General features: G+C 48.1%; 8 protein-coding genes and 1 pseudogene across 9 annotated transcripts; 7 read left to right on the forward strand and 2 right to left on the reverse strand.

The window, feature by feature from the left end:
- Window positions 1-16: 16 nt before the first annotated feature.
- On the forward strand, window positions 17-1,252 carry LACBIDRAFT_152235 (carbohydrate esterase family 4 protein; the record flags this gene model as incomplete). Its single annotated transcript, XM_001873593.1, has 5 exons — window positions 17-125; window positions 181-315; window positions 369-780; window positions 828-916; window positions 969-1,252. Coding segments are annotated over 5 exons (1,029 nt in total), but the record flags the coding sequence as incomplete, so codon positions are not given.
- A 489-nt stretch (window positions 1,253-1,741) lies between these two features.
- LACBIDRAFT_186862 (uncharacterized protein) lies at window positions 1,742-5,170 on the reverse strand (the record flags this gene model as incomplete). The annotated part of the gene is made up of 10 exons (XM_001874218.1): window positions 1,742-2,277; window positions 2,339-2,504; window positions 2,568-2,744; window positions 3,540-3,710; window positions 4,074-4,162; window positions 4,211-4,281; window positions 4,312-4,408; window positions 4,463-4,818; window positions 4,874-4,915; window positions 4,980-5,170. 10 exons carry the CDS (start codon window positions 5,168-5,170, stop codon window positions 2,063-2,065), a joined length of 1,575 nt encoding a protein of 524 aa, XP_001874253.1. The 3' UTR covers window positions 1,742-2,062.
- Window positions 5,171-5,361: 191 nt separating this feature from the next.
- Window positions 5,362-6,922, forward strand: LACBIDRAFT_291861 (uncharacterized protein; the record flags this gene model as incomplete). The annotated part of the gene is made up of 9 exons (XM_001873594.1): window positions 5,362-5,435; window positions 5,486-5,562; window positions 5,616-5,741; window positions 5,798-5,886; window positions 5,940-6,177; window positions 6,235-6,327; window positions 6,382-6,482; window positions 6,536-6,604; window positions 6,664-6,922. 9 exons carry the CDS (start codon window positions 5,362-5,364, stop codon window positions 6,775-6,777), a joined length of 981 nt encoding a protein of 326 aa, XP_001873629.1. The 3' UTR covers window positions 6,778-6,922.
- Window positions 6,923-9,807: 2,885 nt separating this feature from the next.
- Window positions 9,808-12,668, forward strand: LACBIDRAFT_187017 (uncharacterized protein; the record flags this gene model as incomplete). The annotated part of the gene is given in 13 exon segments (XM_001873595.1): window positions 9,808-9,962; window positions 10,002-10,128; window positions 10,177-10,477; window positions 10,490-10,764; window positions 10,808-11,018; window positions 11,067-11,212; window positions 11,265-11,348; window positions 11,401-11,637; window positions 11,694-11,777; window positions 11,828-11,952; window positions 12,004-12,132; window positions 12,178-12,517; window positions 12,566-12,668. The coding sequence occupies 13 exon segments, from the start codon at window positions 9,808-9,810 to the stop codon at window positions 12,593-12,595; spliced, it is 2,244 nt and encodes a 747-aa protein (XP_001873630.1). The 3' UTR covers window positions 12,596-12,668.
- A 227-nt stretch (window positions 12,669-12,895) lies between these two features.
- LbRPS27 (40S ribosomal protein S27) lies at window positions 12,896-13,729 on the reverse strand. Its single transcript, XM_001874219.1, has 4 exons — window positions 13,660-13,729; window positions 13,493-13,604; window positions 13,273-13,383; window positions 12,896-13,207 (listed from the first exon to the last, which is right to left on the reverse strand). Exons 1-4 carry the CDS (start codon window positions 13,660-13,662, stop codon window positions 13,182-13,184), a joined length of 252 nt encoding a protein of 83 aa, XP_001874254.1. The 5' UTR covers window positions 13,663-13,729; the 3' UTR covers window positions 12,896-13,181.
- A 624-nt stretch (window positions 13,730-14,353) lies between these two features.
- LACBIDRAFT_379846 (serine-rich protein) lies at window positions 14,354-16,128 on the forward strand. Its single transcript, XM_001873596.1, has 3 exons — window positions 14,354-14,429; window positions 14,496-15,450; window positions 15,504-16,128. Exons 2-3 carry the CDS (start codon window positions 14,637-14,639, stop codon window positions 15,941-15,943), a joined length of 1,254 nt encoding a protein of 417 aa, XP_001873631.1. The 5' UTR covers window positions 14,354-14,429; window positions 14,496-14,636; the 3' UTR covers window positions 15,944-16,128.
- A 38-nt stretch (window positions 16,129-16,166) lies between these two features.
- On the forward strand, window positions 16,167-17,964 carry LbBioB (biotin synthase, BioB; the record flags this gene model as incomplete). The annotated part of the gene is made up of 10 exons (XM_001873597.1): window positions 16,167-16,512; window positions 16,568-16,588; window positions 16,644-16,914; window positions 16,971-17,025; window positions 17,078-17,220; window positions 17,276-17,351; window positions 17,407-17,581; window positions 17,632-17,648; window positions 17,713-17,847; window positions 17,898-17,964. 9 exons carry the CDS (start codon window positions 16,167-16,169, stop codon window positions 17,842-17,844), a joined length of 1,236 nt encoding a protein of 411 aa, XP_001873632.1. The 3' UTR covers window positions 17,845-17,847; window positions 17,898-17,964.
- Window positions 17,965-18,844: 880 nt separating this feature from the next.
- On the forward strand, window positions 18,845-19,561 carry LACBIDRAFT_243100 (annotated as a pseudogene; the record flags this gene model as incomplete). The annotated part of the gene is made up of 5 exons: window positions 18,845-18,906; window positions 18,960-19,025; window positions 19,070-19,166; window positions 19,222-19,374; window positions 19,436-19,561. Coding segments are annotated over 5 exons (504 nt in total), but the record flags the coding sequence as incomplete, so codon positions are not given.
- A 99-nt stretch (window positions 19,562-19,660) lies between these two features.
- LACBIDRAFT_301739 (uncharacterized protein) lies at window positions 19,661-20,703 on the forward strand (the record flags this gene model as incomplete). The annotated part of the gene is made up of 3 exons (XM_001873598.1): window positions 19,661-19,743; window positions 19,790-19,973; window positions 20,023-20,703. 3 exons carry the CDS (start codon window positions 19,661-19,663, stop codon window positions 20,701-20,703), a joined length of 948 nt encoding a protein of 315 aa, XP_001873633.1.
- Between the last annotated feature and the right edge of the window lie 26 nt (window positions 20,704-20,729).

The raw sequence follows: 20,729 nt of genomic DNA on the forward strand, positions 1-20,729 counted from the left end.
TCCTACCGCCGTTCCATTGGCCTCGATCACCTTCAACCAGTCCAGTCTTGCCACAGTCCCACTGGACACTACGGCCGTTCCTGGTGCTCAGCCAACCTTAGCTGGCGCCCCTCCTCTACCGAACTGTACTTTTTCTTTTCCTCGAGTAGTTTCATGCTTTTGACAATCTTCGCTCTACAGTCGCCTCGCTTTCTCCTTCCAACTATCCTGCACTCGACCTTCCACCACCTACAGATTCGCAACTAGTACAGCAGTGGATTCAAGATGTGGCGAATTCTGGCTTCTCAATTCCCAACATACCCGTCAATTCACCAGGTCTATCGTCATTCTGAAATTTCGCGTCAATCCGGACTGATAATCGTTTCTAGGTGGATGCCCCAATAACACAGCCGCTGCTGCAGACTCCACGCGTTGTTGGTGGACTTGCGGTGGTTGTACAAGAGACACTGACATCACCACTTGTCCCAATACCCTACAATGGGGTCTCACTTACGACGACGGCCCAGGATATTACACTCCCAATCTACTGGACTATCTAGACCAAACGAATCTGAAATCGACATTCTTTGTCGTTGGCTCTCGCGCCATTCAATTTCCTGCTTATCTTCAGGCCGAGTACATGGGAAACCATCAAATCGCCGTTCACACCTGGAGTCATACGGCCTTAACCACCCAAACCAACGAGGAGATCATTGCGGAGCTCGGCTGGTCAAAGAAGGTCATCAAGGATGTCCTGGGTGTGACACCCAACATGATGCGGCCGCCGTATGGGGACATTGAGTATGTTCTATTTTCAGAGTGGTCACAATGGCCTAAATTTTGCCTAGTGACCGTGTTCGAGCTATTTCAATCGCGATGGGCCTGACACCCGTCATCTGGACACGCATCAGTCCCACTGCCACTTTTGATACGGGTGGTAGGTCCTTATTATATCTTACCTGCTCGCAAACGTCACATCCCATTTGCAGACTTCAATATTCACGGAGGTTCGATTTCTGTAGAGCAAGTGTTGCAAAATTGGGAATACATTATCAGCAATGCTACAGCTATGAGCAGCGGTTTCATCGTGCTGGAACACGATCTTTTTCAACAAACTGTCGAAGTCGCGACAGGTTACATCCTTCCTGATGCTTTGGCCCATCAACCACCTTTCACGATCGAGCCGATCATCTCTTGCCTGAACAAGCCGATGACAGATGCATACATCGAGACTAACAACAACAAGACCAACCCACCCCTCGCATCTGGTACGTTGTGGCTCCTTAAACATCTTTAGGCGAGCTAACAATTTTGCAGGTTCGGCTGTGACTACACTTTCTTCTGGCGCTCCGGGTTCTGCGCAATCCACCGGGACCGCCAAGTCTGCCGCAAGTGACCCAGTCCGTCTCAATGCTGGCTACGGTTTCACACTCCTGGGTGGACTCGCTGGCCTCGCGGCAGCAATCTGGTGTTGATCGGAACAGGCAGCCATTCACGCTCAGCTGGCCATTTGATACCCGAACCGTTGTTACTATCTGAACTTCTACGTACTCATTTTTTGCCTCTTCACTACCCACTTTCTGCCGGGATGGAAACCTCTGCATCCTGACGCATCTTCGTCTTTACCCAAAACAATGCTAAGACCATGGACCAATATGGATATCAAGTAATTGTGATTACAGTAGTATTATTGCGCACACATGTGTCCGCTCCAAAACACTGCATTTCTTCGAATCTCTCTTTATTCTTAAGCAGTGACTTATTCAAAACCAGGCCTGGCATTATATCACAGAATTCAAATGTCCATACTATGGTAGGAATAATGGTGACAAGCCAGTCACCAAATCTAGGGGTATGGTGAAGTGACGGGAATAGAGAGAATAACACAAGCCCGAAATAAGGAGGAAAAATAGGCATCGGAAGAATAATGTAGGAAGAAGAAAAAGACGAAATGGGGCGAACAGTAAGAGGTGGGTCCTAAATCTTCTATAAGTCTAGTGTGAGTAGCAGCTCCCCCGATCTGTTGCCACGGAAATTAGCCAAGTTCTGCGAACTGGCAACGAAGCCAATGCTGACTATATAATCACCATTCCATTATGGCTTCATCCTCCCCATGCAGTGTTAACCATGAATGTTCAATCATATCACGCGCATGCACGCGCTCACGCATGTCGACCGCCAACATAGGTTGGAGAAAGGAGCAGAGAGACGCGGCGTCGACTTCCGTGAAAAGATATTTCTCCGTCATAACACGCTTCAGTGGCCAGGGTTTGAGTGTCCGAATGTATCGTAAAGCACCTGGTATTGAGGATGTGTTGAGGTAATTATCGAAAAGGAAAGAAGAAAAAACAGGACAAACCAGTATGATCAAACAGCTCTCGACTGTACTTGCCACCCATCTTCGCTTCCAGAGGGAAGTTGCCAAGCAGCTCTATAATCTGGGCCATGTGATCATCATCCTTCGTGAAGAGTTCTCCCTGTCCTTGAGGGTCGAATAAGTATTCGGCTGTCAACAATTCGAATATCTGAAACATAAAAACAAGACAATTAATGACGGAATAGAAAAGGCAGCGCTACCATGAACGCACCACACAAGCCACACTCCAAATGTCAGCTCTGTCGTCCCAATCACGACGACCTACAATCGCTTCTGGAGCACGATATTGACGTGTTTGGATATCTTCGGTGTAATGCTTTGTTGAGGGAGTCGCATTTCCCAAATCAGCAATTTTGACTGATATTGGAGGCGGCCTTTCCGCCGCATCCTCGGACGGTGTTTGGATTGGAAGAAGAGAAGGCAAGCCATCAGGGGCAGCGGTCGTGATAGGGGCGGAATAAGGTACGAGTGAGCTTACGGTAGGCGATGCGATGGGAGTAGGAGGTGGCGCAGCTGGGGTCGGTGAAGTTGGTGTAGGCGTCACGGACGTGGGGAGAATCGGTGGCATAGTCACAGGGGGAGGGCTAACACGAGAAGAACGAGATGGCTTATTTGCTCTAGCAGTGTTTATGTGATTGTGCATCGCATCAGCGCAACTACTGTGCGGCGGCGGACAGTGCATGTGCATGTGGGCGGAAAGTTGTGAGACTTGTTGGGGAGGGGAATTACGAATGATGTTCCGCTTGAGTGGGGAAACGGTAGGAACCTTGACTTTTGACGGCGCTGTTTGTGTGAGGAGTGACCGTGAAAGGTTTGATGGATTGAATGGAGTTTCAAACGAAGCCGAAGCTTTGACGACGCTATGAGTTTCGTTGGCGGATAGAGTATTTTCGGCTATCACTTTGTTGACCCCGTTAATCAGAGTTGTCGTCTTGCTCGTCTTTGGGCCAGGCGGTGGTGTAATATTCGGCGACGGTCGGACAGTCGTCGTTGCAGATGAATTTTCAAAGGTCGATTTTCCCACTTCGCCGGCACCTACAACGGTCAATTGAGGAAACGAGTCTCCTGCCTCCTCATCAGCGCGAGCGACAGCTGAGACAAGGACGGCTGGGGCAGGTGCGCCTGTCCCTGGATCCTTCCAAAAGCCCGCTCCTGAATGGGAGCGCGCATGTCCGTGACCGACTTGATTCCTCAGCTTGCTTAAATTGTGGCTGCTTGACGTGGACTGATATGATGAAGCAAGGGTGGGCGATAGTTTGTCTCTCCACGATGTAGAGAGAGCGGCATCTAGTTCATTCTGCAGTGGAGTCATTTTGTTCTTTCCTTTGCTCCCTTTCATCGGCAATCCTTCCCTCTCCTGTTCCAACTCCTTATCTTCGTCGGACATTATAAAAAGGTTGGGTCTAGACCTCAGCTCAATTTCAATATTCATACTCTTCATCCCGAGGAAACCAGCTGCCTTAGGGTTGCTGAAGGAGTGAGAAAGCGATGTAGGAGGCGTGCTTATAATACTGCTTGATCCAGCACCAATGGAAGCCACTGCAGATGAAATCGAAGAGGACGAGGAGGAAGTCGAAGGGGAATCAGCAGCAACCTTCCCTGAAGAACCCGCGTCACTTGGCTTGGGCGGAAAGAGGGGCGCGGATTGTGACAGCGCGCTTGATACTTTGGGTGCACTGGAACCCATGCTCGCAGTCGTACCAGTTAGATGGTTTACTGAAGTGGCGCCAGCGGCAGCCATCCTCGAGAGATGCATCTGGGCAATGAAACTATTGTTTTGACTGCTTCTTCCGCTTCCGCTATCTTCTAAACGGGTGCTCATACTCATACTTGTGTGCCCGTGTGCACTTCGACCCACACTTCGCCCAGGACTGGCTAGGGGTTGAGAGTTAAAGATTTGAACCTGCCGACGTGCACGTTGTTGGCTGGATGGAATTGAAACCCCTGCTCGAGACTTTGTCGGAAGTGGCACTCCAACGCGCCGGGAGGTCGGAGAAGGTGATTGAGAAAGTTCGCTATGTATGTGGGCTTCGATGTCCGGAATGGAAATTACTAAACGAGGATGATCAGTCAAAGTTGTAGGAAGTAAGATTGAGGGAGACTTACATATGTTTTCTGGTTTGATGTCCGTGTGTACCAGGTCACATTCATCATGAAGGTATTGCAAACCAAGAAGGATTTGCTTCGCTATCACTTTGACGAGCGGCCTCGGGACACCCTTCTTCTTATTTCTCTCGATCAGCGCAAGCAGGTTTTCGCCCAGAGGTTCGAATACAATGCAGATATGGGAAGCTTCAGGTCCTTGGTGCGAGAAGGAATCAAGGAAGGAAACAATATGCGATCGACCTTGATGCGTTGGAGCGAAGGAGGATACTTGAGATAGCAACTTGATCTCGTCCCGTGCCGTTTCGGCATATCGACCAGCAGACTTGACGACTTTGAGAGCGGAATGGGAGTGCGTCCTTGAAACAATCGCTAAGTAACCGTAGATATTCAAGGTTTAAAAGTAAGACTAACTGTGTGTCTTTTACGAGCCATACAGTAGAGAAATGTCCCCACCTGAATGATGCCATGATTGCGTGCGATGAGGCAGAGCGGCTAAGAAAAGATACAAGAAACGCACCCAAGTTTTCGAATAACACGATATCGACCATGTTTGAAAGCATCACCGACTTTGACAGGAAGATAACCACCAGCATTATAATCTGCGGGACTCTCCTCATCCTTGCATGACGGTTCGTCGACCGGTAAGATCTTGGGACCTGCTGGGGTTACTACGTATTGATACCTTGCACATGGTTGCTTTGAGGCCATCCCACAGATGAAGGCGGAACAACGTCGAGGGAGAGGAGGGAGGAGGAGAGGCGGTTGAGGAGGATCTAGGAGGATGTTCAGACGATGTTGAAGATGGGCACGATCCGTATTACACCGCCCCTCATTGGTTGTGACACATTGGTCACACCCGATATATTTAAAACTATATTTGTGTCAACATCGCTTGAATAATGAGCTCGATGGAGACTGATGAAATCTCTGTTGTTCTGCCGTCAACAGCAACCTCTGGTCTATCTCTTTCCCTGTAAGCTCACTCTCTTTATGCGATTCACAACTCAACAAAGTCGCGATCAGCCATCCCCTGCCAATCCTAAACATCTCCGAGCATCTGACCAGACTGAAACTCCAGACGAATTCAGCGAACCCTTTCGGTATCAACCTTCCTCCTTAATATCAGCCCTAACCTTTCTCATATCCTTCGCAGTCCTTGGCGCGCTATTGGGGACTCAGAATGGACGAGAAGTCGAAATAGTGAACACCTTTGAACTCGCGATTGAGGGCGGAGCCGAGTCTGTCGACCACGGTTTTCTAGTATCAAGACGCGATCAATGTTATTCTTTTTTCTTGGACCTATTCTCTCGCGTCTGATACCACAACATACGACAGACAAACAAGTCTTTCCTTCACTTGAGTTTATCGGATGGTACACAGTGGCGCCTAAGCCAACAGCACGCCACATTGCTCTCCATGACCAAGTGTGTAGCTTATTTACCCTTATTACAAGTCGCGTTAACAATATCTTCAATAGTTCACAGGATATTGCTCGACTCCACTGCTGTTGATCTTGCAACCCACCCTGGCAGTGATCTCAAGTGCTGATGTCAATGCACAGACCCTTCCTTTTAAGGCTTTCGAGCCTTCAATCGAGATTAGGGATCGCAAATCGCGTTCAGTTTACATTGAAGTTCCTTACAATGTTGAAACTGGGGAAGCCGAGCGTATAGCAGTCGATTGGACAGCACGAGGTGGTGGAAGTGGCACAAGTTGTAAGTCGTGCAATCAGTCAAACTCTTTCGGTTTTCTGCGTTTGCTTATCTACTCAGTGGAATCACACTTGCAGACGCAACGATCTGCAGTAAAGATGTTACATGAGAGGATCCTGGTACTTGTCAAATATGTTGCGGACGTCATCGCAGGTTTCTGCCTTCTTTCCTCGTTTTACTTCATGCCAAAATGACAACGAATCAAAGGCCAAGCAAAAAAGAATCACGACATCCTTCGATCTTTGGCAGCACTGATTGCTTCACTTCCTGCATCTGAAAACAAAGCCTTTCGCGAAGAGTTCGAAACAGTATGCAGACTTTTGTTTCACATCGTCCGAAATATCCCTTAAAATCATCACAGGAATATGAAGATGTGCAGCTCACTGCGTTCCTTTCTTCCTTGACGAAATCTGCCAATATCCTGAATGACGTGAGTTCGCCTCCAAGTAAAAGTCTTTGCCTTGCTGACCGAGGTCTTTTACCTGTTAGCTTGTTGACAAACATCTAGTCACAACCGCAGGTCGAGATGATCGCGGTCAACGTAGGAGGATGGGGCGGCAGGGGACTATTCCGGGCGGTGACTGGGGAGACCGCCTTCATTAAAGTCAGAAGGGTCCTGAGCTGTTTAAAAACTTCTGCCCAAGGTGCCCTTTTCAGAGACTCAAGAGGCGAGATTGTTTGTTGTAAAAAATTGTAAAAATGTGATGAGAATGTCCAATGTACCTTAGAACGAGAGGAACTTAAACTCGCAGTAACATCAAACTGTGCAAAGAGGATCATTCTTGATATCACTGAATATACGGGGGGAAAATCAATTATAGTTACGATTCAGCATTTGGAGCCCCAACGATATAATAATGGCTCCACGAGGCGTTGTGCATCTCACCAACCTCAAGGTGTGGCGATCACCGAGCCTGCAAGACTTCAGATCAGAAATGTTGCCAAAATATATCATTTCTCCCAATTTTCATTTCTAGATCCTTTCTGCTGAGAGAAATCTGACTCTGGAGACATTTTGAAATAACTCTCTGCTTGTGGTGACGTTTGGTCCATTGTGCACATTTTATTGTATTGTACTGTTCTAACATGTATAGATAAAGCAAAGACAACATAGCAATGATAGGGTATCGAAAAATTAATTAGAAATGCAGGTGCACGTAGACGACACACCTTTGTACATGGTATATGATATCGAGGATGAAGAAAGGGCAAGTAGACGGGGTAAACCAAAAAAAAAAAGATGAATAAGTCATCAATTATTTGCCTACACCAACGGCAGTTTTAGGGCGGTGTTTGAATGGATGGAAGAGATAACACACCAGTAACAGTCCTATCGGTTGACGTGGACGACTTGTTCTTGTTTGAGCTTGAGAAAACCCTCCCAATCCCAATCCCGCTTCTCTCCTTGCGAGCCCCAGTACCCGAATCAGAACTGCTGCTGAGATGCTTTCCTTTGAATTTCCGCCACAACTGACCAGACGAAGAGCTTTGTTGCGCAACCTTTGAACCTTTACCATCAGGTATTTGCGAAACAGTGTCCACGGAGGCGGTTTTCTCTATGGCCTCTCCTTCGCGCAGGATTTCGGAAACTACTGTCTCATCTGCGGCTGACCCAGGAGAGTCATTCCGTTCCTGGGGCTTGGGGGGTACAACCAAAGACTCGGCAAAGGACGAGGCCGTTGAAGAAGCGGAACTTGGTGTCGTGCGGGAGTCCGAGAGACCAGAATCAGATGTGGAAGGGGAAGAAGACACAACTGTGACAGCTTTCGACTGCTGATCTTGTCCTCGCGCCGGTTCCGAATCCCAAGCTACAGCTCTGGACTCTCCCCGAGAGTCCTGCTCGTCGTCAGTCTCTTGATATTGACCTTCTCCGTCTTCTGCCGCAACAAACTCTTCTAGCACTCGTCGTCGGTAGGCGCTCGTGGCGGGCGAGTTGACCGTCGTCATGAAATCCCAAGAGTCGATTGAGTGTGGAAAGTGTATCTGATTAACAGCACGACGCTCTTGGCGTTTCGTTAAAGGGGGGAGATCCTCTGCAAATGATATTTAGCGATAAATTCATGGATCGCGAGATCTACGCCATACTAAGAATGGCTCCAACTAGGTATGATTTCTTCTTGGCTGATCGGAAAAATGGAGTTTGTAGCAGTTCCTCTGCTGTGGGGCTGAGTTTGGTCAGGGTACGAAAGAAGAAGACGGAAGAGCCACAGACCGCTTTGACGGGTCCTTCACTAAACAGCTGTCAACGACTTCTTTGAATGCGCGAGTGTACTTATAGGCTCCTCCCTCACGGTCTAGGGTTGGTGGATCCTCTTGCAAACTGAGAGAAAGTTAGCAGTTGATAGAATAGTTATCGGCTAACATCTCACGTCTTCAACAATACTCGTTGAGGAGACTCTCTAGACTTTGGCGGGCGCCCTTGAGTCAGCTCCAGAGCGGTTATTCCGAAGCTCCATATGTCAGCGGAAGAATCATACTGGCGTCCTTCAATAAGTTCAGGGGCCATCCAGCAGGGCTTGTCAAGATATTATTTAGTAATGACATTTCATTTTGTAAAAGGGACTCACAGTCCCGACGAAAGACTTCCGCTTTCCAATTTTCGGTCGAGATAAGATGGGTTCGAATGCCACTTTGTTGGAATGGCTGTCGGGTTCCTGTTCAGAGACTGCAGCCTTTGCTGTTACTGAATATCGTAGATGTGACGAGGATATATGATGGGAAGTATCTTCTGCAAGGTCGGCGGCAACGCCCAAGTCACCGAGGAGCACAGTCCCATCATCATCTATAAGGAGATTAGCAGCTTTCACGTCTCGATGGATGAATCCATTGATGTGGAGATAGCTAGATAATATAAGTCAATTGGGATAGAACGACGGATAGAATCAACAAACTTCAGCCCTTTGAGGGCTTGTCGCAAAATACAGCGTACGACATCTTCTTCCATGCCTCCTGGCCACCCGTAGCGCATAACGTCGGCAGCACTGCCTTTGTTCATGAGACGGAGAGCGATGTGAAGTTTGTGACCATCCATCCATAAACCACGGACACGAAGAACATTGGGATGCTTTGAAAGCGACATAAGGGTTGTTTCCCTTTGCAGCAACTGAAGTGAGCGTGGCGGGAGCGAGTCAAGGTCCAAGACCTTGAGCGCACATGGTACTATAGAGTTTGACTTTCGAGAGGCATCCGAAGGGGGATGATATTGGGCTGAATAAACAATAGAGGATGCACCAAACCCTATTGGTTCTCCAATGGTGTAATCAGACGCTCTGTCACTAACATTAGGTGTTAGGTAACGTCGAAAGACAGCGCGAGAAGGACATTGCGTACCTGAACAATTGCCATTCGTCCTCGACGGCGCCAATAAAGTGGGTCATTCCTGACGTTGAAGCGCCCGTAGTCGTGGAGTTTGGAAGAAGAGGCGTGTTGGACAACATTATGATGAAAGGTATGTAAGCTACTGATATTATAGTTATGTTACCCTGAAAGCGAAGTTATCGTTCCGAACTCGTCTCCTTTCAGAAAAGGCACGTGATTTAAATCTAACAACGCCAAGCAAAAGACCGCGTATGAACATGCCCTAAACTCGCATTTGGACGCGAACAACCACCTTCAAGACCTAGTCCTTCAACAATGTCCGGCTTCGATGCGAACAACGTGTACACTGTTTCTGTACATGACCAACCTCCACCCATCTCGCCTGGTTCACCCTCTGAAACCGAAAAACTTTTCCTCGAATTTCTCTTGCAGTACCGTGTTGGGGGCGAGTTCATCTACAGGCAAGAATCGTATTTCTCCCCCCCTCTGTCTTTCTAATTGTATCGTAGAGACAAGCTACGCGGAAATTTGCTTTTAAAACAACATTTGCTAGAGGTTGATCTTCGTCACGTCAGTTTGTACAACGATGAGTTGGCGCACGCCATTCAAGATAGACCAGCAGATGTCTTACCGCTGGTAAGCGCTCCTGTCATTGATTTCAACCATGATTTTAATCCGTTTCAGTTCGAAAATGCAGCCACCAAAACCGCCCGATTAATCCTGTACCCCATGGCTGCCAATTCAGAAGACCGGACAGAGGCAGCTACTGAGGCAATCCCAAAAGTTCAAGTAACGATACAATCAGCCCTCAACATGCTCCAGTTTCGCGAACTTACTGCCAATACCATGAACAAACTCGTTCGCATACCAGGCATTGTCATTTCCGCGTCCGTTCTGTCATCTCGAGCAACCAAATTGCACCTTCAATGTCGCTCTTGTCGGTCCACAAAGATAATATACCCCTCAGGTGGGATGGGTGGTGTTGGTGGAGGGTCAGACAGAGGATTACCACGGATTTGCGATGCTCCAGAACCTGAGGGACAAAAGAAGGATTGCCCGATGGACCCATATCTCATCATTCACTCCAAATCGACGTTTGCCGACCAGCAAACTTTGAAACTGCAGGAGGCACCTGACATGGTTCCTGTGGGAGAGCTCCCGCGACACATGCTTCTCTCGGCGGATCGACATCTTACAGGAAAGGTTGTTCCTGGTTCGAGGGTCATTGCGACAGGCATCTATGCAACTTTCCAGTCTGCGAAAAACGTAAGCGTTTATATTCTTATGGATACAGTTGTTCGACCGTGATTCGCAGAAAAATGCGGGACCTGCGGCTCTCCGACAACCGTACCTTCGCGTTGTACATCTCGAAATGATGTCTCCTTCCGGAGGTAGCGGTGGGTCTAATCCTTTTGGCGTACAATTCACACCTGAAGAGGAGGAGGAGTTTGGAGAGATGTCCCGTAGTGAAGGATTTTATGAACGATTTGCTAAAAGTGTCGCACCGAGTATCTATGGCAGCCTTGGTAAGTAAATTGCGGATTGCCTTGCGCTTGTGACCTTACAGACTGCAGATATTAAAAAGGCAATAACCTGCCTCTTATTTGGCGGTTCAAAGAAAGTACTGCCAGACGGGATGCGACTGCGAGGCGATATCAACGTATTGCTGCTTGGAGACCCCGGCACTGCAAAGAGTCAACTTCTCAAGTTTGTTGAGAAGGTATAAATTTCCTGTAATCATTCTCGTTGCAAGGCTAATTGCAATCCAATAGGTGGCACCAATTGCGGTCTATACATCTGGCAAGGGTTCAAGTGCGGCAGGTTTAACCGCGTCCGTACAACGCGATTCCGTTTCTGTGAGTCGTTCTTCCAACATCCTTTTCATTCGCCCCTTGAGGTTTGTCCCAGAGAGAATTCTATCTTGAGGGTGGTGCCATGGTCCTGGCCGATACAGGTGTTGTCTGCATTGACGAGTTTGATAAGATGAGAGATGAAGACAGAGTGGCAATCCACGAAGCGATGGAGCAACAAACTATCTCTATAGCGAAAGCCGGAATAACAACGGTTTTGAATTCTCGCACAAGCGTACTTGCTGCAGCCAACCCAGTGTTTGGACGCTACGACGAGGGGAAGAGCCCCGGAGAGGTCTTGTCTACTCCACTTCAACTCTGATGATGACATTAACTAACATTTTGACACAGAACATTGACTTCCAAACGACAATTTTATCGAGGTTTGATATGATATTCATTGTAAGGGATGAACACAATGAAACTCGCGACAAGGTTCGCCTTCAGAGCTGCGCGTATTACAATTTCTAAGACAAACCCATTAGATGATCGCAAAACACGTCATGAATATTCATATGAATAGGCAGAACGTGAACATCGATGAAAATGGAGGCAACGTTGGTGAAATACCACTAGAGAAGATGAAGAGATACATTTCCTACTGCAAAACGTGCGCGTCCTTCTTCGCACTCGACTGTCTGCTGACAGAACTGTTTCCAAGCAAATGCGCTCCGCGCTTGTCTGCTGAATCCCAAGAGATGCTGAGCAGTCACTTTGTGAGTCTACGAAAACAAGTTCAACAAGTCGAACAGGACAACGACGAGAAGAGCTCTATACCAATAACCATTCGGTAAGGTCCCCGTCTGTGGAATCATTTCAATCTCACGTCTTTTAGACAATTGGAAGCTATCATTCGGATATCCGAGTCACTAGCCAAGATGACGCTGTCGCCGGTCGTTCAGAACCACCACGTCGAGGAAGCCATTCGACTTTTCAAATTCTCCACGATGGACGCGGTCTCAGCAGGATCGGCAGACGGGCTTTCACGTGGGGAGTTGAACGAAGAAATGTCCCACATAGAGCAAGAGCTACGAAGACGCCTTCCTGTCGGATGGAGCACCAGCTACCAAAGCTTGGTCAAAGAGTTCGTAACGCAGCAAGGACGCTCTAGCCACTCTCTTGAAAGAACGCTGTACATAATGGAGAAGAGGGAGATCATTCGGTTCTCCGGTCAGGTAAGAGGTTATCTTGGTTGTAGGTCAACATTGGCTGATGTTCAATAGAAAAAAGTTGTCCATAGAGTTGGCGTGTAAGGGTAGGGGCTGTTATATATTTGCTTTCGTGACTGTAGACATTGGATTTCATGTAAATTGTACTATAATTGTTGCACGTACTAAAGACTGATCATAGAAATGAACGTACAGCAATCTGTATCGCCCGCCTAGCTCAATCGGATAGAGCGTCAGACTTTTACGGAGGTCCGGGTGATCTGAAGGCTGCGAGTTCGACCCTCGCGGTGGGCTACTTACTTTTTTTGAGTTACCTGCAATCATCATTTAACTGTTGCACATAAACGATCAAGGTACGCGTGTCACTGCTCTCTTAACATTTTTACTCTCCAAGTCTTAGAATTGCGTTCGTTCGTAAAGCCGATTCTGTAACGGTGGAAACCATAAACTACAGATTCATGATACTGGAAATACACAAAGTTATAGAGGCGCAGAATTTTCTCAAACGAGGGGGCTCGATGTGTCGAATCCGTGAAGTAAAAGTCGAGCGAGAGTAACCAAAGAGGAGATGCAATAAGACAGCGAAATTTGTGGATGATGCGAGTGGGTGGGCGAGTGCAGAATGCGGGTTGCAGTGTGTATAGAGTAGTTAAGACAGGGACAGAGCGACCTAGTTCTTTCTACGGAAGGAGCAGCCTAGAGAGGGAGGAATGAGGACGAGGTGAGCCATGGTGGAAATTGTGAAACATAGGAACCCGTACCCTCTGTCAACCTTGCCTTACCACCTGTGGGTTGGCACAATACACTCGTGCATGATGCACAAATCACAACGGTTTGCGCGTGCGAGAATACGGTTGTGATAGCGAAGCAGCCTTGAATGAGGATAACATGAGTTGGATGATCGAAGAAAAGGTCGTGCGCCCCCATTAGATGACGAGGGAGAGCACCCTCAAACATCGGAATGGGCGATGATGGACGTACCGGGACACTTGACATCCATAAAATAGGAGTTTGGTGACTGCACAAGACGCTTGAGCTTGTGTTGCTTGAGTTCGTACTCGGCGGAAGGATTGAGGAGATCAACGGCGAGAGTCTTGACGAGAACAAAAAATGAGTGGGCTGGTCGATGCAAAACATGACAGACTCACCATGGTAAAGAACTTTTGGGTAGATTATCGATGTAGATGAGGAGCAGTACTCTCTTTTTTTTTGGATTAGTTGACGCGAGTGCGTTGTGTGGAAGTGGAAAACAAGGTTTGGGTTTTCGCATCGGAGTTTAAATATTATCTAGCCGCTGTCGGCACCGTTAAGCGTCCCAATGACTCTTTACTACGTTCTGCTTTCAGCTGCAAGTATGACCTGCATTGCAGTGTTGGAATGACATGATGCATGTCACTGACACGCAAAGATAACAGTTTTGACAATAGTAGAGATGTGAATTCATCAAAAGACGTATCTAAGGATGGAGAGTTCTAATTGTACAGGTGTCATAGATTCATTGATCAAGGTACGGAATAGGAGAGGTCAGTATCTGACCTGACCTGTGAAAAGGAGAAAAAGTATCGATCAGAATGCCAACAGAAGGCGGAATCAGTCGGACAAGGTAACACTCGAGAAGCGTCACAGTTTTATTGTCTGATTCCGCAAAAGGACAAGGATACCAGGGCCCCCTAATGGACGTCTTTGTTTCCAACTCCTTTTTGTCTGTAAAGGAAATAAGGAAATGAAGAACTGGAAACGAGCCGAGAGCTGCTTGCTGTCGCTGAGGCACGATCAATGCATGGCGATGATATGTATATAAAGGGTTGCCCAAGTACTTGGGGTACACTCAAAAGGATCTGGTTTTCCTTTCGTTCTCTGTTCGCCCCTTTTCCCTAATTCCAGACCAGTTTTGACTCTACTTCCGCATCCGAGCTAGGCAAGTTTACCCGAGCCTGATAAAACAGGCGAATGGCGTACTAACTCCCTTTCGTCTTCCCCACAGACACGCCGACGCACTTTTACGCCACACTCCAACACGCTCCAGCACTCCAGCACACTCCCTAACCCAATCTCTGCTCTATATCTACTACTTATCTTCGCTCTCCCTCTCATCGCAGGCCGATATCTTTCATTCGCCTTCTAAATGCCTGTTTCTGCTTCCACCAATCTCTCCCTCACCCTCGCTCATGCCATCGCCCATCTCACGCGGCCCCTTGTTGCAACTTACTCGGCAACAACCATCATCAAACTCCAGTCCCTTCTCGAGGCAAATCTTACCGCTCTCTATGCCCCAACATGGTCCATCAAGGAGCCTTTGCGTGGTTCTTCTCGCCGTTGCATGACCTTGTCTCCTACATGCCTGCCTCCCCGTTCCATTTATTCAGCCTGTCTCGCAGCAGGTGTACAGTGGTTCGATTGGATCGCCGCCCTTGGTGGGCGCGAGTTTGACTTTTACGTTGATCCTGGTTGCGTAGCTGTTCGTTACGCCCCTGCGCCACAGAGCACCAATCCCAGTCAGATGGTCACCATCTGGGCTGATCACATTTCTGCTCCTGCAACTGCAGCCGCTGCTCCCAAGCCCGAGTTCAAAGGCGTCACCAACACCATCGTACCCACTCACAAAGCAAGCGGCAGTCACAGCAAGACCCTTGCGCAGCAGCTTCTTGAAGAGGACAGAGATGAGGATGATCAGCTCTTCTCAATGATTGCCCACCAAGTCAGCGCACCAACTTGGACATCACCTATTCTCACCCAATTCCCTGCTTCCACCCGATCCTCGTCACCTCTTTCCGGTTTCTCGACGTACTCGCGTTGTAGTTCGCGCTCATCAAACTCCAGCTCTTCAAGTTACTCTTTTGCTTCCGGAGATTCGTCCAGCGCTGCCACCTCCGTGTCCAACTCATCAGGTGCAAAGCCCGAGCAGAAGCAATCACGTCGAGAGAGAGCTAGGCAGGCACGTGTGTTTGTTGACACCTCAAAGACCGAGGTGACCCCCTACGACGGTGGCAAGACTACTGTTCTTACGGGCGGCGTTATGCTTGGCGGTGGTCCCAAGGCTGGCAAGCCAAAGTACAAGGCATCTTCACCCGCCACCACGACAACCTCAAACGGCTGGCGCTCAATCCGAGCTTGAACCGCATAAGATACGATGGGACGCTCGACGTTTTGGATTTTTTCTACCAACGCTCCTATATCTTTTCTATCACGAACCTTCAACGTGGCCCCGTCTTTATATTTGACGTACCCTTCACGAACACGCTGTGCACTCAAGCCACGAACAAACGGACTTTGCATTTTTTTTCCACATCTATCTTATTTTATTTTTTCAAGGCGTCATCCAGTGTCATCATCGTTCACCCCCTATCGCACACATGTATGTACCACGCTATCCTACCCACTCTCCAACGCCATCGAACTTGCGCTATCGTAGGATTATTTAATACCTCTTAATATTTTTGTCCTCGCTGGATGTTTCTTATCCACTCATCAATGTTGTATCCCGCTGTCTTATGTATTCGCTATACGTAATCTGCCACTCTTGGCCTGGTGATTATAACAATCTGGCTATTTTCCATTCTTACCCCCTGAAGATGTTTTTTTATATGAGCCAAAGTACTATATATCCTTTCAGCAGACCTTGCCAGTTGAGAGAGCGCAAGGCCTAAGCGTCTCTATGGCGGACCAGAGTGAAGATGGACTTTTGGGGCTAAATAAACCCCAAGAACTTTCTGTAAATCGATTTTCATACCCTCTCCATCGCCAGGTGTTGTCCACTTGGATTACGACCTTCGTTATGTTCCGTTCTCTTCAAGTACGACACGTCCAGCTCAGTCGAGCACTCGCTACACATGCGTCCGCGCCTGCAACTCGATCGCTCACTCGGAACGACTGGACAAAGCAAGAAATCCAACAGATCTATGATACGCCACTTTTAGAGCTTGTATATCGCGCAGCCTCTGTTCATCGACAGCACCAAGACCCAACGAAAATACAATTATGCACACTTATGAATATTAAAAGTGCGTTCGCTACATCCGCCGCATCTCCACAACGCTTGAACTCCAACCTACTTAGCCGGAGGATGTTCCGAGGATTGTATGGATTACGATCATCAGCTAATCTTCTATCTACTGAAAGAAAGTTCATTCAGGTTCCTATTGCTCACAATCATCGCGATATTCGACGCCAACCAAAGCGTCTCGTTTGATCGAGCTGGAGCCGGTGTTGGAGGCAGCTCGGAAGGCAAAAGAGAACGGAAGCACTCGGTTCTGCATGGGCGCGGCATGGAGAGATCTTGCCGGTCGGAAACGAGGATTTGAGAAAATTCTTGAAATGGTCCGGGAAGTCCGCGGCATGGGTATGGAGGTTTGCACCACTCTTGGAATGCTCTCTCCGGAACAGGCCCGTCAGCTTAAGGAGGCGTAAGCACATTCCCACCGCTTTCTGGATATTTGAGTTGATTTTTTTTTTGAACCAGAGGGCTTACTGCTTATAATCATAACCTTGATACTTCTCGCGAGTTTTACCCCCAGGTCCGTCCCAGAATATATATATGTCATGTAAGCTGCTCACTATTAATGCAAGGTTATCACGACCCGTTCGTACGATGAACGACTTGACACTATTAGCGCTGTGCGCGATGCAGGCATCAGCGTATGCTCAGGCGGTATTCTTGGGCTTGGAGAGAGCGATGCCGATCGAGTTGGATTAATTTATGAGGTTTCCAAGTGCGTCCCGAACCAGATCTGATGTCTGTTTAATTATTAATAAGTCTTACTTTAGTATGCCAGAGCACCCTGAATCTTTCCCCGTTAACGCCCTTGTCCCAATCCCTGGTACTCCCTTGGAGGGAAATGACGCAAGTCATGACTAGCACCTGTTTTCGATTGCCTCTAACATTATCATGTCCACAGATTGTTCCCTACCATACGTTGATCCGCACCATCGCGACCGCCCGAATTGCAATGCCAGCGACAATCATTCGTCTGGCCGCAGGTCGGAACACTCTGGCGGAATCAGAGCAGGCGTTGTGTTTCATGGCAGGCGCCAATGCTGTCTTCACAGGAGAACAAATGCTCACGACACCTTGTGAGTATACGTCGATTTCGAGAGCTACTCCATCACTGATAATTTAATAGGTTCACCATGGGATGAGGTAAGCAAAGAGAGAAAAAGCGCGGTATTTGTTATATCAATTAACTTTTTTTCTTAATTCAAAGGATAAGGCCATGATGGATCGTTGGGGTCTTTCGGGAATGCGCAGCTTTGAGCAGGAGAACGTTGCAAAGAAGGAGGGATCCAGATTAGAGGAAGCCCCTGAAGCGGTGGAGCGTCAAGCAGACGCGCAATAGATGGTCAGTGTATGATCGACTTTTCTCACCTAGTGTTTGACCAATCTCCTCAGGCGAAATTGAAACCTGAGCCTGTGTTGTAGACCGGAATGTAAAATCTAAATGTACTTTGAGCCCAGAGTAGGGATCGCCAATCTGTTCTCGGCCCTGCTTCGCGTCGTCGGGACAAACGCGAACGTCCAACCGGGCTGGTCGGCGTGATTTTTAACTCCCAGAAACACACCGTACTGATGGGTGATGGCTAATACGTATTGAAATCGACAACACCCATGGAAATAAAAAACCAGGCACTTTGCAGCTTCTCCTGTCAATGCAAAATGTGCAAGAAAGACGAGAGCTCTTCCACCGAACCCCGTTTTATTGATTAAGCCTTCCAAGTTGGTCTGAATTATCAGCAAGCCGTCTTATGAGAGCTCCAAGATCTTTCAGTGTCCTGTACCTGAATATCGCCAATGGTGGTTCGTCGAGTTCCACTGGTTTTATCTGAGAAAACCCCACGTCAAAACCCAGACAAATTACCGGCATCGGCGACAGCTGCTTCTTGCACCCAACGCGAAAAAAAACTGTTGATGCATATTATTGGACGCCCGCCAGACACTACTCTATATGATGCCTCACACCAGCTGGAAGTCAAGCTCCTCGGCTTTGTGCATTTTATGAATCCGTACGACGCTCGCCTGTCGGTTCCTTGCCAGCTGAACTATGACTACGCTTCCACCTACTCTTTTTCCGACCGCAGTAGTTATCAACAGGCAGCTCCACGACCCACCAACCATTACACCCCGAGGTGTTTACCGTCACACAGGTAGCGTTTTATCATCCGTTAACTCGTTCAAGCAGGACTGAATGACGTCAAAGATATGTCGCTGTGGGCGTGATAAACGTGTACATCGGAGTCGTCGAAGTCAACGGTGTATACGAGAGAGTTCCTATGGTTGCGCGCGTGTTACGAGTTCTTGCTGCTGAACCCCGGAGATTGACGTTATATTTTTGAAATTATAGTCGTGTGTCGATGACAGATTATCGTGGAAATGTCCTTCTCGACACGTTTGTCCGTCCAACGTAAGCCCTGTACGCCTGGCAGTTATAATGTGTGCAATGGAGCATTTCTTCAGGCATTCTGTCGAGGATTATCGTATGGTCGACACAGGCTTATGTCCTTCCGACCTCGAAAGCGGTTAGTTTCATGTTGCGAAAATCTTGTCGTTCTATAAATGACTTTGAGGAGAGCAGCACCATTATTTGTAGATGTTCAACAGAGGGTAGCAAGACTGATGAAAGGCAGAGTTCTTGTTGGCCACCGTCTTTGGATATTTCTTTCTGTGAGCGCCATATATTTGTGCATCCCTTTCGAAATAACAGACAGGTCATTGAAAGGTGCTTGGACTTTCACATCCAGCACTCGACACACGCGACCTCGCATTATTTCGCCCGCTCCGGAAGAGACTCAAAAGTCGGTGCCTCGTCAGCTTGCCGACACTTGTGAGCATTTTCATGGGAAGGGAAGTCGGCCTGGATTATGAAAACCCTGTTCGTCTTGTCCCGAAAAAGAAAAGAAAAAGAGCGTCAGAACTGACGTTCTGCGATGTAGCTAGAGTCTGCGCGGGCCTCGATGGATCTGTTCCGTTCCTGTCAGGAATTATTTGAAGGAATTGTTTATGCGGGAGCTTGGCCTTGCGATCTGCCCCCTACGGCATTCGCAAAGCACTTTTTATGATTAGAGTTATGGATTGGAAGGAGGATTTGCGAGTAAAGATGATTCGGCACCTGCCGGACGAGATAATTTCAATATTTGTTACAGTTTGTGAGGTACTTTATGGCTGAACCCAATTCCCAACCGCTGATAGTGCACCAGCCTATCGCTGTAAATCCTCGTTCTAATCATCCTGAACAGCCAAAGTGAGTCCTATTGCCATCATTTACCGTCCCATCCTCACCAAACCAGTGGCGACCTTCCTCTAGGTGATCAGAACTCCTGGTATTACCCCTCCCATGGGCATGATTCAGACGAGGAAGATTTATGTGTGGGTTTGAACGAAGGTAACTGGGGTCACAAGTTTGCCAAGAGAGCTCGATGGGTACGTAGAGGCAAGATCACGCCATGGGGACCAGGTATGGATGATTGGGAGGTATGGGCACTTTCAAATCCCTACCCAGTAGCCTTAACACATTTATCAGTCGGAAGAGCGTGCGCGGAAGCGTATCAAACTCCTTCTTCCTCAAGAAAAGCGTTCTCCTTCACCTCTGTCACTCCCTCATCTCTCACGCCCACTATCACCTCCTTTAGTTTCCCCATACCCCCCACCAGACCCTGTGCATCTAAGCTATACATCATTCGTCTTGGACAAATCTGTCACACATACATTTCGGTCGAGTCTTCTAGACGAACTGGAGCATGCTGCCAACGGTCTCATTGAAGGTGAAGCTGCTATGAAAAGCGCACTAGGGAGACTGTGGCAAGTGATGAGCGAGGATCCAGATGTGAAGGCAAGCGAAGGACTCATTCCGAAGCGCGAGGACGATGACGAAGATCGGGAAGAACGAGACGACCAGTCTCGTTCTTCTGATATAACGCCACCAACGCACAAACTCTTTCTCCTCTCATATTCTCATGGTGGCCCGCCGGTTTTTGACCCTTCACATTTCACGTTGCCAGAGAGGCAGCTAGAGACTCTCGAAAAATCACTTGCGACGCTACGAGAATTACAGGATGATGGTCGGGAATATGTTGAACGACTCAACGAAATCAGAGAGGGTCTCGGTGATGTCAGAGCGCAACGGAGTACGATCTGGGACGTAGTACGTGAGAGAGCCGTGAAAGAATTACAAGACGTCGCCTTTGCCACCGCAGAAATGTAAATTATCATGTATGTGGGTCAAATGTG

Source organism: Laccaria bicolor, genomic scaffold, assembly GCF_000143565.1.
Source record: "Laccaria bicolor S238N-H82 LACBIscaffold_1 genomic scaffold, whole genome shotgun sequence".
Lineage (NCBI taxonomy): Eukaryota > Fungi > Basidiomycota > Agaricomycetes > Agaricales > Hydnangiaceae > Laccaria > Laccaria bicolor.

Excerpts from the sequence above, each read along its gene's own strand:
- LbRPS27 (XM_001874219.1), bottom strand. Across the intron at positions 13,384-13,492 it reads TATGGATGTCAAGTGTCCCG|GCTGCTTCGCTATCACAACC; the intron begins GTACGTCCATCA and ends TCCTCATTCAAG. Across the intron at positions 13,208-13,272 it reads TAAGGCAAGGTTGACAGAGG|GCTGCTCCTTCCGTAGAAAG; the intron begins GTACGGGTTCCT and ends CTCCCTCTCTAG.
- LACBIDRAFT_379846 (XM_001873596.1), top strand. The coding sequence starts at position 14,637 with ATGCCTGTTTCTGCTTCCACCAATCTCTCCCTCACCCTCGCTCATGCC. Across the intron at positions 15,451-15,503 it reads AGAGAGAGCTAGGCAGGCAC|ACTACTGTTCTTACGGGCGG; the intron begins GTGTGTTTGTTG and ends GACGGTGGCAAG.